General features: G+C 37.3%; 1 protein-coding gene across 3 annotated transcripts in view; it reads left to right on the plus strand.

The window, feature by feature from the left end:
- The first annotated feature begins 480 nt into the window (after positions 1-480).
- epc1a (enhancer of polycomb homolog 1 (Drosophila) a) overlaps positions 481-16,160 on the plus strand; it is a 51,273-nt gene continuing 35,593 nt past the window's right edge. The window contains exon 1 of one of the 3 annotated variants that reach the window (XM_056242187.1): positions 481-881. Coding sequence is in view for 1 of the 3 variants with exons in the window: in XM_056242185.1 (XP_056098160.1) it covers positions 4,149-4,301 (153 nt within the window). In the remaining 2 variants the exon portion in view is untranslated. Of the gene's footprint in view, positions 882-3,930; positions 4,302-16,160 lie in introns of those variants that run through there. The other 2 variants (XM_056242185.1, XM_056242186.1) reach the window with 2 other exon arrangements.

Genomic DNA, 16,160 nt, shown 5'->3' on the forward strand with positions numbered 1-16,160 from the left:
TGGATATATAATATATATATATATATATGTTTATAGGCTACTGTATATATATTCACATATTTACACACTTTTATTTTAGATATACGATTAATCATTTCGACAACACTTATATATATATATATATATATATATATATATATATATATATATATATATATATATATTTAATTATACATATTATATATTAATATATAATATAGTATAATTTATCTGATCAGTGTCTCTTTCGAACCAATGAAGATGCAAAAATAATTATTCACTAATTAAATAAAATATAAAATTAGAATAAAAATAATAAAAAACAATCCAAAGAAAACACTTAACAAAAGTGATAAATACTTATAAAATGTCCACCTAAATGCCTGCGTGTGTTTAAGTTTCCCTGTATGAAGCGACCTCTCTTCCTGCCTCTCTCAGAGCTCGACCAACCCCGCTGCTCTCCACAGGTGATCGCTGTCTCTCTCCAGCCAATGAAGACGCGAAACTTATTAACCCTTTAGTGGAACAACCAGATCTTTCCAGGACTGTGGACTGAGCTGGACTTCATCGTAAAACAAACGTTTGGTCGGTACTTTTGCCAGCAGTCTCGAGTTGAGTTAAATTTAAAGTGAACGCGCAGTGGATCTGTGCGCGCTGCGGCCGTCGGTGATCATAGCGCGCGGATTATTATATCATCATCGGGTTTATGAAGACGGATTTTCTGCCGCAACAATGATCCAGATCTCATTCCAAAAAAAAAAGATGATTGTAGAGTTAGACATGCGTTTGCTGTATGCCCTCTTTTCTCCCCACAACTCCCCAATCCCCCTCGTATGGCTTTGGAAATCTGGTCTTGACATGTTTAAGATGAATTATCACCATCCACCCTAGTGGAAAAACTGGTGAGTTACTCTTTTCAGTGTTATTATAGTCAACTTTTTTATGATTAGATCGAAGGATTAGGAGATTTTAGCTCTACATCAGATTATGTTGTTCCTGTTTGGTCAAGAGCTCTTATAGGTGTTAATAAACTGGCATCTAATGGCCTGTTATTGTGTATTTTCTGCCCGATAAAATATTTAATCAGTATAATAAACCAAACCCTCCACCTTCTGTTTGACCTCATTACAATGATTACATTGCTGTTAAAGATGGACCTCTTTAAATCAGGGTTGTTCTTGTGTTGTTGCCAGATTTGTATTTTTTTTTCCTGTTGGGAGCTCTGGAGTTGAACACAAATGGAAATTGTACTTTTTTCATTGTTCATATGTGTAAAATCTAAAGTCACAATGTGTTTATACATATAATCCTACTAAAAACATCTTAAACCAGCCTAAAACGGTTGGTCTCCCTGCCTGATGTGTTTTAAAGGGGTTTAAGCAGACCAGCTGGCCATCCAGCTAAACCAGCTGAGAACCAGGTTGGCCAGGCCAGTTGAAACTAGTAAACCATTTTAAGATGTTCGTCTTTTCAGCTGGAAGATATATGCTTATGTGTGTTTCTTCAGCATTCATTGAGGATGTGTTTCCTCAGAAGATTTGCACAAAAAGTGTTGAAGAGTTGCACTCTTTAATTTGGCATTGTTTGAAGATATTTGTATGATTATTCACAATATATCACTGTTTATTAGACTACGCTGAAATATATTGTCTGGATTGTAGTTGAGGCCTCGACTACCACTGACAAAGCATCCTGTAGGCTATCTATAGTTAGAAACTTCATTATAAATAATATCATATATAAGGCAGAGCTTCTTTATCGCTCTATTTGCTGTTTACCGGTAATTTTGCATTTTTGCTTTTTTAAACATTAAAAAAATTAGATCTGCAAAGCTATTTAAATGACCTTAGAATGCATTTTAACTTGAAATGTAGAGGAAGTGATATTTGAAGCATACAAATGCATCATCATTTATTTAAAGTATCTCAAAGCAGTGACTATAAACGCCAGATTGCTATTATGACAATGTACTCATTAAAGTGACAACATGCCCCACTAAAAGGGCCATATTTATTCAAAAATGTATGTTACAATGTGATCTGAGATTCTGGTTGTACCCTAAATGATCTCTAAATCTGTCTATTTCATGAGTCTCTCATACTAGTGATTTAAAAACTACCGAAGTTTTACAGCCCAGACACTGAGGCACATACGCATATTGTTTTTGGTTTCTTTGCTTGTTATCTTTCTCAAACCCAGTGAAAAGGACAGTTTGGCCTTTCAGACGACCTGCTTTTTAAACTGCGTCTCAGTTTCAAATCCTCTTCCTGCTCAGAAGCAATTTATGTTTATAATGTCATGTCAACAAGCAAATGTTTTGTGGGTTTGCAAATACGATCTATATGCGTTACATTTATTATTATTATTTACTAAGCACAAGATTGCCCCAATTGGTCTTTCTTTTTTTGTTAGTTTGTTTTTTAATCCGATAACAGATGAGCAATTGTATTATTTAATATTCAACTTTCAGCATGCCCACTTATACCCTATTTTCACTTCTCTTTTTCTCACTTTCTGATTTCTTTACTGTTAGTTTCTGGTCTCTTCATTAAAAATAATGGTCAGTGATTCAAATTGTCATTATTTGCACGATTTAAAAACTTCAGTCATCAGGATGTGTTCGTAATTATTTAATTAGTGTGCAAATAAACTGGTGTGAAATTATAGTCAGAATGTCATTGTATAAAGATGTGCAGAAATTCTATAGTTTTCATTCAGACTTTTGGGTGACACTTTATTTTAAGGTGTTACACGGTAGGCTACATGTACTGTAGTAATAATAGTTCATATGCATAATAAAAACTAGCCATAACCGTAACTCTATAGTAAGTGGTTGATTAATATTACTCAGTACAATGTAACTACGTCACCTTAAGATAAAGTGGAACCGACTTGTGTTGTTGTCTTTGCAAACTGTTGTTCTGTGAAGTGTTATTTTCAATGGCATTTCAGTTTTCTGAAAGCATTCATATGTGTTTACACTGAAGATGGCGTGGCTTTAGTCTCCATTAAAAGCTATAAATTGTGATGTATGTTTCCATTTAAACCATTATTGCTGCATTTTGTTCTTATGTTTGGAAATAATTTTTTTCTTGTAAAACGTAATTGTTCAGCTTGTAAACAATTCCTTTGCTTGACTTCATATTTTGTGTAATTTAATGTGGTGACTGCATGGGATGTTTTTTTTGGGGGGAGGACAACTTAATAGGCTTTGAATTATCTTTAAGTGTTTGTTAGTTAAGGCAGTATGAATTTATAATTAGTGGTCAACTTCATTTCATTGGTTTAACTTCATTTGACCAAAAGAGGGCGCCGTCTCCTAACACAAGATAAAACTGATTGTAACATAATTGACAAAATGCACGTTTGTGACATAAAGATGCTCTATACAGTTATTGTAAAGTTTCAAGCTAAAAGAAAACAAGTCTATGTTGAGTTGTAAAGTGAAAATGCAACATTGGGTGTATTTTATATGCCTATCAGTTTATTTACCAAATGCACAATAATATGGCATCCGAGCAGTAGGCCTACTGCTAGCTGAAAATAGAAAAAATAAGAATTGAAGTTATACTTGCTATGCGCCAGAGTTCATATGAGTGCATGTGTTCATATTGGCAATAAAACTAAACATGTAACCTATACACCGTGTGTTCAAACAACACATATTATAAGATATGTTATGATATCTTGTGCGTTCATTTACAGTTACTGTGTCGATTTAATAGGCCTTTATTCAACAACTATAAGAATTCATTCAGTTGAAGCATGTGACATGACATTGTGTGGATGATAAATAAAGCCCCTTAATAATGAAATAATATCTGATACCGGTCTAGCCTATACGTATAATGTGTGCACGCGTGCACATGTTTCGTGACCGCGCTCGCGTGCACGGGCCGTGCAGGAATGGTTGAGGTGCGCGTTCACGGGAGTTTGTGAGGGAGGAGGGAAGAACGCAATCGGCTGAGGAGTTTTTAATGTCCGCCATGTTGTGAATGGCGCACTGAGGCAGCGAGAGAAAACACACACACCCGCCTCTGCTTTTCCTCGCTGGATCTCTTCTATTCCATTATTTTTTCTCATTTTCCAACTCCATCTACCCTCCTCCATGAGATCTGTGGCGGTTTTATGGGTGATTGTGAGGGGATCGGATAGATTTATAGAGTAAAATGAGTAAACTGTCGTTCAGGGCGCGGGCGCTGGACGCTCTCAAACCGCTGCCCATCTACCGCTGCGAGGATCTGCCCGACCTGCACGAGTACGCGTCCATCAACCGCGCCGTGCCGCAGATGCCCACAGGCATGGAGAAGGACGAGGAATCGGTACGATTTTAACCATGCAACTTCCGATTTTCTGCGATACAAACTTGTTTTTTTTTCTGTCAGTCTGCGCAGGTTTGGATGCAACAAAATGGCCGACTGTTTGTGAACCGTTTTACACGGTGTTTTGGACCCGTTTTGCAGTTTGCACCGAATTTAAAGTGTGGTATATACAGTTGGATTTATTTGATGGCTATTTGCGGTGTGAAAGTAGGGTTGTGTCAATCCGTTCGGACCCTAATCGTGCAGCAAAACACAAAAGGAGTCATGTGACCGTGGAGGTACCGACATTTTGTTGGATTTTCTTTTTCTGTAGTGGCGACAAATGGCAGCCAGAGGGCGGGAATTCCCGCTGTCGTGGGAAATCTGGAAATATCCGCGAATTTGAAAGCGATAATTTGATCAAACATGTATATTCTGTAATTTACTCGCCTTGATGTTGTTGTTCCAATTCTGTGTGACTTACTTTCTAATTTGGGAAGCCCAGACGGAGAATATTAGGTTTTGACAGCCTCAGTTCCCATTCACTTCCATGTTTTTTTTCCCATACAATGAAAGTGAATGGTGACTGAGGTTGTCATGTTGCCTAACGTCTCCTCTTGTGTTCTTCTAAAAGTTATACATGGTTAGAACAACGTGAGGCTGCGTAAATAAAATAATTAATTTATTTTTCTTTCTTTTTTTGAGTGAATTAGCTAAAATAATTCTCTCGTTGTTTCCACACTTGGAAAAGTCATGGGTATTTCTGTGTAGAAAACTATCTAGTGATGCTTGTGAAAATATTTATCGCCTATAAATTGCTCTTTGTGAATGCAATTTCTATACAGAAAATCCTTGAATGCATGTAATCATGCATGCATGAAAAATGTCTAAAGTTGTGGGAACCTTGGAGAGTGAGGCTGAGCCGAAGGCCCCTTAATAAGATTCTTAACATTTTTATTAGGCCCCGGGGCCGCTAGCATCAATTACTGGATTTACATGCATCTTATTCAGAATTTGGTGTATTGTAAAGAATGTAAATGAAAATTAGTGAAATCATTAAATTCCTGAGTGAGCTTCTTTAGTATTTTCAGAAGAGAATATTCTTGGTTTTCTGATTTTGTGCGGGTTGGATCTGTGCATCTTTTATTAGAACAAACATCAGAAAATTATTTACAAGTAAACGTGGTCTATGACAGCAACATGTCAAGTGTCTCTTGTACTTGCTTGATGTGGAGGTTCATAAAGAGTGGCTGTTTAATGTTTGAGGCTGTTTGTTTGTTTGGTGGGCGAAGCTTTTCTTTTTAAATTGTATGCTCTGTTTGAGGAATTCAATTAATGCGAGATTTTTTTTTTTTATCGAAATACAAAATAAGCCTGAGGCCCTTGTGAAAGATGAAGCGTGCATGCGGGTGTCAAGAGCCTTTTCACACTTGTGCTCTTTCGTTGGAATGGAGAGGCCTAGTTTTTAAGTGTGCTTGTTTTTAAAGGGTTATCCTAATTCATCCAAAAATAAAAAATTGTCAATCAATTACTTTCCCTTATGTCGTTTCAACCCCATAAGTCTTTCGTTCATCTTGCAACACAAATGAAGATATTTTAAAGGAATTCTGAGATTTCTGTCTATCCCTGTCTATCCATTTGACAGGCCACACAAATACCACTCTGTCACTTCAAAAAGTTCATGAGATTATAAAACTAATCCACATGAATTGAGCGGTTTAGTCCAAATTTTCTGAAGAGACCGGATCGCTTTAAATGATGAACAGATTGAAATTAGGCTTTTATTAACATAAGTTTTGATCAGTGAACATAAACAGAAATCTGTTCGTCATATAAAGTGATCGAGTCTCTTCAGAGAATTTGGACTAGTTTTACAAACTCTTTATGAACCTTTTGAAGTGTCAAAGTGGTAGTTGCGTAGAGTCAATAGAGGGACAGACAGTGCTATCGTGTAAATAAACAGCCAAAACGCATAGCCCTAGCCTATGTTTTTAGTTGAAAATGGTGTACTGTAGTGTAAACATTGGTTTACACTTTTAGTTAGGGCTGTCACGATACTTGATTAAATGTTGTTCAATAAAACCATATGATTACTTGCTTTTGATACTTTATTTGAACCAATTATTATTGCCTCCTAGTCTGTTTGCTTAGGTCGATTTTTATTACCACAAAAAAAATTATTTCTTGTTTTGTTTAATCACCAAAATAATTGTTAATGAGTGACAGCCCTAGATTGATGTGCATTTTCTCTACAAGTCAACTTATAGCTTAGCCTTAATACTGGTGGTCTGTGTGACCCTCTGACTCTGGTTTTCAACAAGCCCCGGGGATTCTTGGAAAACCAATTGAAAACCAGTTTAGTTTTGTTTCGTTGTACCATTTGTTGTATATTGGTGGATGCTTGCAGGCTTTCCTATTACTATGGGGGATATTTTATGTCAGTTGACGTTTCTTAGCCGGTTTAAGCCGTTTCAAATCTTGTGACGACAATTTCTCTGACAGCAATTGACTGTAGGACGTGTCTAACTGGTTAAAGCTCTGACATACGGATTGTTTGGAATGAGTGGCAAAGTGGGTTTTTCCCAGCGGTTAAATGTTTTGTTATCCATAAAGGCTGGATTAATCTAATTTACTGTCTGTTTAGTTCTCTAGCTGTTATGCCAGGGGTCACACGTTTTTACAACTCCCCGAAGATGTTTTTCAAGCACTGAGACAAACTTTGTCAGAATATAGGCTAGCCATATGTGTACGTTTTTTTGGCTTTTATTTTTGTATCGGTCACATTTTATTTGTTTGTCATTTTAATGCCCAAACCACCATTTTAGTGGATTTACTGTGAATACTGGGAGGTGATATTAAGTGCAAGAACTTCCTTTCTGAACAGCGTGGGAACTCTCTGAGACCATAAATAACTCTATAATTGTGCTTTCATTAGCGTGTGCTGACTGTGCTCTGATATGCTGCTTTTTCAAAGGTTACAAAGTAGCTAGTTTGCAATAGTTGAGTTCCCTTTAAACCTCTATAAGCTTTCTGTACAAAAATAATATATTTTAAATGTCATATCATTTTTGTTGTTCGGGCTGAAGTTTATCAGGAGAAAGGGTCTGAAATGATTAGAAAAAATAGCAGCTCAAGCATCACTTAATCAATACCATAATATCTTCTTTATATAAGAATGTATTCTCACAGTTTTCCGTTGCTCATTTGACCACTTCTGGAACAGGTGTAGCCACCTACAAAGGTGTAGTTTGTTTTTAGAAACATCTTTGCGATGACGATTCAGAAGAATGCAATCCCATTCGTCAACATAGCGGGTTTGCACTCTGTTCAATCACATCCATCATTATGTGATTTTAACATTATAAATTATTTATAAATATACTGCTCTCCAGTCAGGGTTGGACATTTTATGATATGCGGGCAAAAATGCTCCTGATGTTTCGACAGTGCTGTTTTTGTTTTGTTTCTGAATGAATCTGTGTTTTTGATCAAATCGGGCGAATCACTGATTTGCTGAGCCATTCATTAAAAGTCATTTGCTATGTTCCTGGATGAAGCAGTCGTTTTTAACAAAATGAAGGATTCAGTGACTCAATCATTAACACTTGCTGCCACCTACTGGCGGCTCTAGTTTACCATCTAAAAGTAGGCCTATTTAATAAAAAAAAAAATCATATTTTATATTTAAAACATTATTCTCATAACATTATGCAATTGTAATAGCAGTGCAAGTGCAGTAATACCACATATAAATGTCACCTGTCAGATTTTTAAAATAATTTAGTTTGTCTGATTTCATTTGATTGGTACCAATAGACAGTTACTCAATCTCATTAATGAAGTATTCAGAGGAAAATCTGGTCTGTTTTCATTTAGCCTACATCTATGTATTTATGAAAGTTTAGTGTAATTTGTTGATTTGAATTACAAGTTAACACAATACTGCATGGCATCACGATACTAAAGCTGGTTAAGTATTGTAAGACATGTTTATGGTATTGTGACAACCCTACAAATAAGAAAAAATACAATATAAGGAATTAAATAGTGCATTCATATTTTCAGATACAGAAGTGTACTGTAACAGTAGCATTCAAAAAAATTAATAAACAGTAAAAGTCTGTACGGTTTTCTTTATACATTTATGAATTAATATATAGCCTACTGATTCTTTTTTAAGCTAAAGAGTGTTGTTTGATTAACATTAGTGACACAGACAGCAGGTTTATTAGGCGGCTGTCAGTTTAAGACTTAATGCACAGATCTAATAAACTGATACACATCCAAACTGTTTACATTCACTTGAGATACTTAAACGACTGTTTATGTAAACCTTGTGTGTATTTGACAGTTTAAGCGCAATAAGATGCGAAAGAGAACTTATTTCATTACTTTGTTTGACAGGCTTTTAGTGTGTGTGCGCTTCGTGTGAACACACTCATAAAAGCTTATGCCAGAATGGCATGCGAAAAAATGTTTAACTGGCAAGGCTTTAAAAACAAGCAAATAATAAGCTTTTGTGATGGTGAAAAACTGAAATTTTTATCATTCACACTCACAGTCTAAAATCTTTATTTATCATTCCGCATTATGCACCTGAAATGTTTGTTGCCGCACCCCAAATAAACCTTGTGTGACATGCATAAGACATCACAAATCTCTCTGAATTTCCTTTTACAATGTCATTTTGAGTTTCTCTAATTTTCTTAAAGAAATAAGTTTATTTTCAGACTGTTTCTTTGCTGGTAGCTGTCATTTTGTCTTCTGAGTTATAGGAGAGAAGAGAGGCTCTATTTTGTCACCTGAAACCTCAATGAAAGCCGCAAATTCCTCCTGCTTTGTCAACTAACATTTGTTAAATAAATGTTTTGTGTGCTGATGCTGGATATTCATCTGGTATACCTGTTTTTCTTCTAAATCTCAACTCATTTTTTTCCAAGAGGCAGGTTACACGTTTATTTTACGTAGCGGTGTTTTCAGTCTCTATTCATCTTTTTTTTTAAATATTTTTTAAATGGGCTGTGATTTTGAGTTCAGTTGGATATAGTTGGATGTAGCCTAATTAATTTCTTTTTATTCACATTTATTTGTCTTTTCGTCACAGTTGCCAAGCATTTTCAGTAATGTGATTTGTGGTTATTGTTTAGACTGTTAGTAGCCTATAGGGCCTTGGACGCTTTGCAGATGTGTCGGCTTTACAACTACAACAATCCAGCAAGCCGGTTTCCCCAGAGATGATTGTTTCCTCCTTCCAGTATCATTCCGGTGTGTCGTCTAGGCTAGAGGTCATGGCAGCATTCCAGACAAGTTTGACCTGCTTGATTCCCTCTAGTTCTCCTGACAGAATGCCAGGACTTTGTAAATGACTCGGCATGTTCTGTAAGATTAGCATTGTTGCTTCAAACAGCCGTCAGGGCTCAACAACACTAACGATTTTATTTTATTTTTTACTGTCCAGTCGGGCCAGTGGTTCAATTTTAACATGTTTGGTACCATCATAAAGAAAGTACCGTAATAAATACACAAAATAAAATAGGGCCAGTTATTGTTTTTGGTGTTTTTGACCATTACTTTAAAGGGATACTTCAGGATTTAGCATTAAGCTTTGTATCAGTAAAAAAACCTGTAGTATTTTCGAATTACCATGCTTTCCACTAGGGGTGGAACGGTACACAGAAGTCACGGTTCGGTTCATACCTCGGTTCAGACATCACGGTTCGGTACGATTTCGGTACAATGGAGGGAAAAGCAAAACAAAAATGCAGAAGGCATTGTATTTTTTAAATAAGTTTTATTAATAAAGGCATAGAACCAGTTTATTTGTAGTGCACTGACAATAGTTTTATATAATTCGTTTATTCATTAAATTAATAAAAAGACAAAAAGACATTGCGATATGTTTGGTAATTGTACCTGAATTAATTTAAAATTAATTAGCTATATTTCAGATAAATATATTTGTTTTCCTTAATTTTAATTAACATTATTAATTAACAATGTAACATTATTCTCATCTGAATTATAAATAATTGATTTCTGTATAAAATAATACTACCATTAAAAACGCATTCGATTTTCTGTTTTAATCAATGTAGAATGTGTAAGATTAGTGCTCCGAGGACAAGAAATGAAAACCAATGCGATATGATGAATGTCTAAAAGATGGACCCACAGACTGTTTTGAAATAGAGTTGGATAAATATGTTTTGCTTTTGAGAGAGAGAGAGAGAGAGAGAGAGAGAGAGAGAGAGAGAGAGAGAGAGAGAGAGAGAGAGAGAGAGAGAGAGAGAGAGAGAGAGAGAGAGAGAGAGAGAGAGAGAGAGAGAGAGAGAGAGAGAGAGAGAGAGAGAGAGAGAGAGAGAGAGAGAGAGAGAGAGAGAGAGAGAGAGAGAGAGAGAGAGAGAGATTTTGGTTGGGTGACAGTTGTAGGTTACAGTTTGACAAGAGTTTACAGTGTGACAAAAGCACAATGTTGTGTTTTATTGCGAGTGTACACAAATATAAGTAAACACTTTGCAGGTTTAATGATCTGTATGAACAAAATGACGGAGTATGTTTTTTATGTTTCCACTGTTCCATCGCGCCCGCGTGCCTCTCTCTCACACACACACACACACACACCACACACACACACACACACACACAAACACACACTCCAGCATTGCAATCTTGACATCGCAGCCTGTTCATTATGCGGTCACACCAAACGCGAATAGAGCGTTAAATTCGCGTCTATCGCGTCTAGTTCGACGCTAGTCCAAAGCGAATAGGACGCGCGTATAAAGCCAACGTTTGAAGTGAACGCGCGTTCAGAGCTAAGCCGATGGTACAGATTATGTCCCTAAAGAACCCGCGTTTCTAACAGTAGTTCCGCATTCCATTATTAATTTTCACGCGAGTTTTATTTATTTTTATACAGTGTATTCTCCGTGTAAATTCGTGCACCAAACCGTGACGCCCGTACCGTTTCGGTTCGGTACGAATACATGTACCGTTCCACCCCTACTTTCCACCCTCATATCCCCCTGAGACGAGAGATTTATGTATTTTTTGTCTGGAAAAAATCCTCCGATGACGCAAAAATCTTCATTTTGCGTCATCGGAGGATTTTTTTGGCCAGAGGCTAAAGACTACAGCCAGTAGTAGGGGCTGTTCCGCATGTTCCCAACCCGCCCATAGATATCACTCACAGTATGTACACATAGTGTCAGCCATCTTTTATTTGGAAGCTAAGCTAGCAGGCTCTTGTTCTGTGGAGAAAGCGGAGTAGTAGGGGTTACCATCCTCTTTTTCCCGGACATGTGTCCGGCCATCGAGATCGTCCAAAATGTCTGGGATTCAGCTTGTGCTTCAGAAGTTGCCGTTCATTGTTTACATGCACACCTTTTGTTTCAATCTAACTGAATTCATTCCGATTGGTGAATCTGAATGTCGTGTTTACATGAACGCTAAACAAGTGATCGGTAGCATTGCTAAGAAAATTCCCGCTCCTCCGTGAGAGATACGAGACCGGTGCGTCTCACAGGTGTCGCTCATCAGTAATCACGCCACCGGCCTCGCGCCGCTCTCCCGCGGCCCTAGCCTCGTCCTGCTCGCCACAGTAAACATGATGAATGGCGACTGTAGAACGCAAAAACCTAATCATGGACATTTTGGACGATCACAAAATCCCGAGCAGACTCGTCACGGAGACTCACTAGTAGCCTAGCCTTGTTGTTTAACTGCGCTCTTACCGGTAGGGCGAGGCTTGGGAGTGGCCTCCTAGGGCAGCGAAGCAAGTGCATTCTGGGAGTTTTTCTGGCTTTTCTCAGTCTAGAAGGCTACAATTTCAAAAAATAATTTCACATTTCTACTGACCCATTTTAAATACACATTCATCTTTCCAGAGGTGAAGTATCCCTTTAAATAAAGTGACAGCAAAAACTACTAGCCTTACTCCTATATATTTCAAATATTGTTAAAGGTGCCGTATGTAATATTGACAGCTAGCGGTTGAAATGCGTACTGCAGTCCAAATATATTGGAGAGAGTTGTTTCTTCCGCCCCTCCTCAGACTCAGATTAACATTAAAAACAGAGAGCAGGAATATTAGGTTGCTGTCACATAGTGTTGTTTTTGGCGGCCTGTTTTAATTTTTAGTTTTAGTCTAGTCTTTGTGTCAAGCTGTCATTTTAGTTTTTATTAGTTTTAGTCACATTCATACTCTTTTTAGTCTAGTTTTAGTCGACGAAAACTGATGACATTTTAGTCTAGTTTTAGTCAATGAAAATTGTATTTTTTTCAATACTCTTTTTAGTATTCTATTTAACCCAGTCAGTCAATATAGTAGGGGTGTAACGATACACAAAATTGACGGTTCGGTTTTCCCACGGTTTTGACGTCTCGGTTCGGTTCGGTTTAGAAAGCTAAAATTGCTTCTTTTTTTTTCTTTTTTTTTTTTAAACAGTGGTTTAACGAAATTAATTCAATTAATTCAATTACAATTAAACGTTTCACAAGGATTAAAAAAAAATCTGCTAAATCTGTAAACTATATAGGGAGCCGCACATTACTATAACATTAAAGGTTGTAGCCTAGACTTTTAACCTAAATTCAGATGCTATTTATTTTTTAGATATAATAATCAACACACAACACATTGTATGAAAACATGTAAACTGAACATAAGGCAGTTTTTGCATTAACTTGTGTTTTACTCTAATTTGTTATTGAAATATAATACTTTACACAGTTGTCATTTTCATGAAAGATATTTTAAACATACATTAAATAATCAAGATATCATTAAGAGGTTAAGTAAAATATAATATATAGGCTAACATAGTGCATTTATTTAGTGCAAGAGTTCATTTATAGGAACCATTCATAGGAAGTTGTGGACACCGAATCACTTGCCTGTTGAGGTAAATATAATGCTAGTGACAAGCTATGCTGTTTTATTGACGTCTTTCCGCTGCTGAAACACTGATTAAGTGATTACACGAGTTATGATGCCTTTCAGTAAGTATACTGTATCTTTCAACAAACCTTCAGGTGTCCATTCTGTAACTGAGGAAGAGATGATCGCGTTTACTCGCGCGCCGCGCTGCTGCTTGAAATGAGGAGCCTAGTAGGCCTACAGCGATCTGTCACGCCAAATCAAAGAGCGCCAAAACGCCATTTATTGTTTGAATTTCGTGATCAAATAGACAGAATTCGAAGGATTACACCTTGCTTATTATCGAAAGTAACAAAACACGGAGCTTGTTATTTGGTGTTAATGGTGGTTAGCTACAAAACTGAATTCGTTGTGTACTGTACACAAGACATGAGGTCCATTGAGCCGGGGTAGCAAGGGGCGCGGAGAGGCGTGTTCGTTACGCAATAAGAGTATCGCGATTCGAATCGTGTGTTCTGTATCGCGGTTTTTCGGTTCGAATATCGTTACACCCCTACCATATAGTAGCCTATAAGTAGGTCTACCTATTGTATAGACGAAACCAAAATTTTCTTTTAGCCAAACCCATTTCAAACAATCTTATCTGCTGTTATCTTATTATATTATTGTTACCTTATAGACTCAAGAATACATCCATTCCAGACACGGAAAATGCTCTGATTTGAATTTACAACATATTTATTTTACCAGCCAAACATGTTAGAAGTAGCCTACACCCATGATGAAATGAAAGTTTTTCCAAATGTCATTTCTTCTTTTTCTCCCAAAGACGAATCCCTTTCTCTGTGTCAGACTTAACTTTGTTTGTTGTCGTTTATGCTAATGCCTGTTTCACACATAGGCTACTCCGTATTTTTTTCCGCACCCATGTAGAGCCTATGGTTAGAGCGCTCACACGCACGCGGATGCGGTCCGTCAATGCGCTCCAGGAGCGTGCGTGCATAACAGCAGAGCAGAGATCTACACACAGTATCTACCTCAACAACGCGACATAATGGATGTAGGCTAAAAATATTGATTTGAAATAAAAAATAGAGAATGAATGTTGTGATTGTGGTACAGCCGTAGATCAGTTGCGCACTGCAAACGGAGCACATGTGAAAGCAAAATAGCTCGTGCAGCTCCTGCATACACACCTCAACACGCACCGCATACGCACTACACACGGAGTGTGTGTCAAACAGCTGTAACTCGCGCAGCTGCATCTTCTAAATAATGCCGCGAGTGGGGCTTGAGGATGTGAAGTCGCCTGCGTCTGCGCAGTGCGATCTCATGCAGCCCCTGAAGTGACACACGAAACAGAAATGCTGCATAATAATAATGCAAGTAAACGAGACGAAATAACGTTAAATAACATTTCGTCTCGTTTTGGTCAACGAAAATGAAGAGACATTTTAGCATAGTTTTTATTTTGTAAACCACATTTAGTCTCGTTTTTATTCGTCAACGATATTGCATTATACATTTAGTTATAGTCATCGTCACATGACCAGCATTTACGTTGCGTCTCGTCTCGTTTTCGTCACGTGATAAAGGTTCGTTGACGACGATATTTAGTCATAATTTCCGTTGACGAAAGCAACACTACTGTCACATTAAGACCTAATGCGCGAATCCAATATACATTTTTTTTCCATTCCAGTGTGCTTGCTTATCTATCAATGCAAGCACGCCCTAGGCAGACGTCTTTAACTGTTGCGCTCGTGACTCATCTTTTGCAGCATCTCGTGCATGACACGGCATTCTAAAAACGTGGCGTATTTGTGTAAATAAACAATAATAATAAAAAATGAGTATATGCCTGAGTAAAAATGCCTCCCCCAACGATATTGTGTATCAGTGTTCTCCTGCTGACAATAGGACGATTTGGCTATATCAGGGCTCAACATTAAAAAAAAAATCCCCACTGGCCCCCGGGGCCAGTAGATCAGAGTTTTGGTGGCCCCTTCTATATTTTTACTGGCCCTGAAAGAAATATAAGGAAAAGCACTTTTCCATTAAACTGTAGGCATATTTATTGTATACATTAGGATTAATCAATACAGCAAAGGGAGTACAGGAATTAAGAGAGAGCCCCTGTATGCAAAAATAACCAAATGTCAGCCTGCAGTAGATTATTTGTCAATACCTGCTCTCTTTTTTTCTCAGTCTCCTCATCTTACTTATGCTTATTAAAGCTAAAGTTATTCATTCAAGAGCTGATTTTCTTTTTGCCTTTTGTTGTTTAATTCTCAGTAATGGCGCAATCCTCAGCATGTTTATTAGACTGGTTTTCTCCCAAATATTTCCATAACTACGTCCATTTTAGACATAAACTGTTTAAAGTGAATCTCCGAGGCGGTAATATTGACGTATTTTTGTGCATATTTGATCGTTTAGACGCGCACATGAAGCTCAATGTGTAATTTGCTTGTCTCGTTACGGTATGTTTCGGAGCGCGCGCCGCATTTGGAACAGCATCTCTTGCGCAGATTTTTGTGCTTTTAATAGCTCTTTTTATTATTAAACGCGTCCCGCAATTTAGCAACAGTAGAGACTGCATTTTACAACAATCACCGATCGTGCTGATTCTGTCTTAAAGTTTTAGTTTTAAGGTGAAATGGCAGCGTACTGCTGCGATGGGACGGAAGTTGCGCTAGACAGAATGCGGCTATAGTTTTTAATGGTTTTACCTCAAATATTCTATAATCTTTGGAAGCCGAAATCTAAAATAAAATCAGAGTAATATCACAGATCTAAAGTGTACAGTGCAACGTTTGAATGTTTAGTTCTGTCCTCTGCTCTGTGGTCACTCATTAACCTGGGCTGTCGTGATGTGCGCACTGTGGCACCGCGTGAGAGATCTCTCTCTATCTGGACTGCGAATAGCAAAAATGCATCACAGACTAATGGTTTAATATTAATATATCCAGAAATGGCGGGTGACTCAGCGAGATGGTAAA

The sequence above is a fragment of the Rhinichthys klamathensis genome, unplaced genomic scaffold (genome assembly GCF_029890125.1).
Source record: "Rhinichthys klamathensis goyatoka isolate OS25496 unplaced genomic scaffold, OSU_Roscu_1.1 h1tg000706l_1, whole genome shotgun sequence".
NCBI classification, from domain to species: Eukaryota; Metazoa; Chordata; class Actinopteri; order Cypriniformes; family Leuciscidae; genus Rhinichthys; species Rhinichthys klamathensis.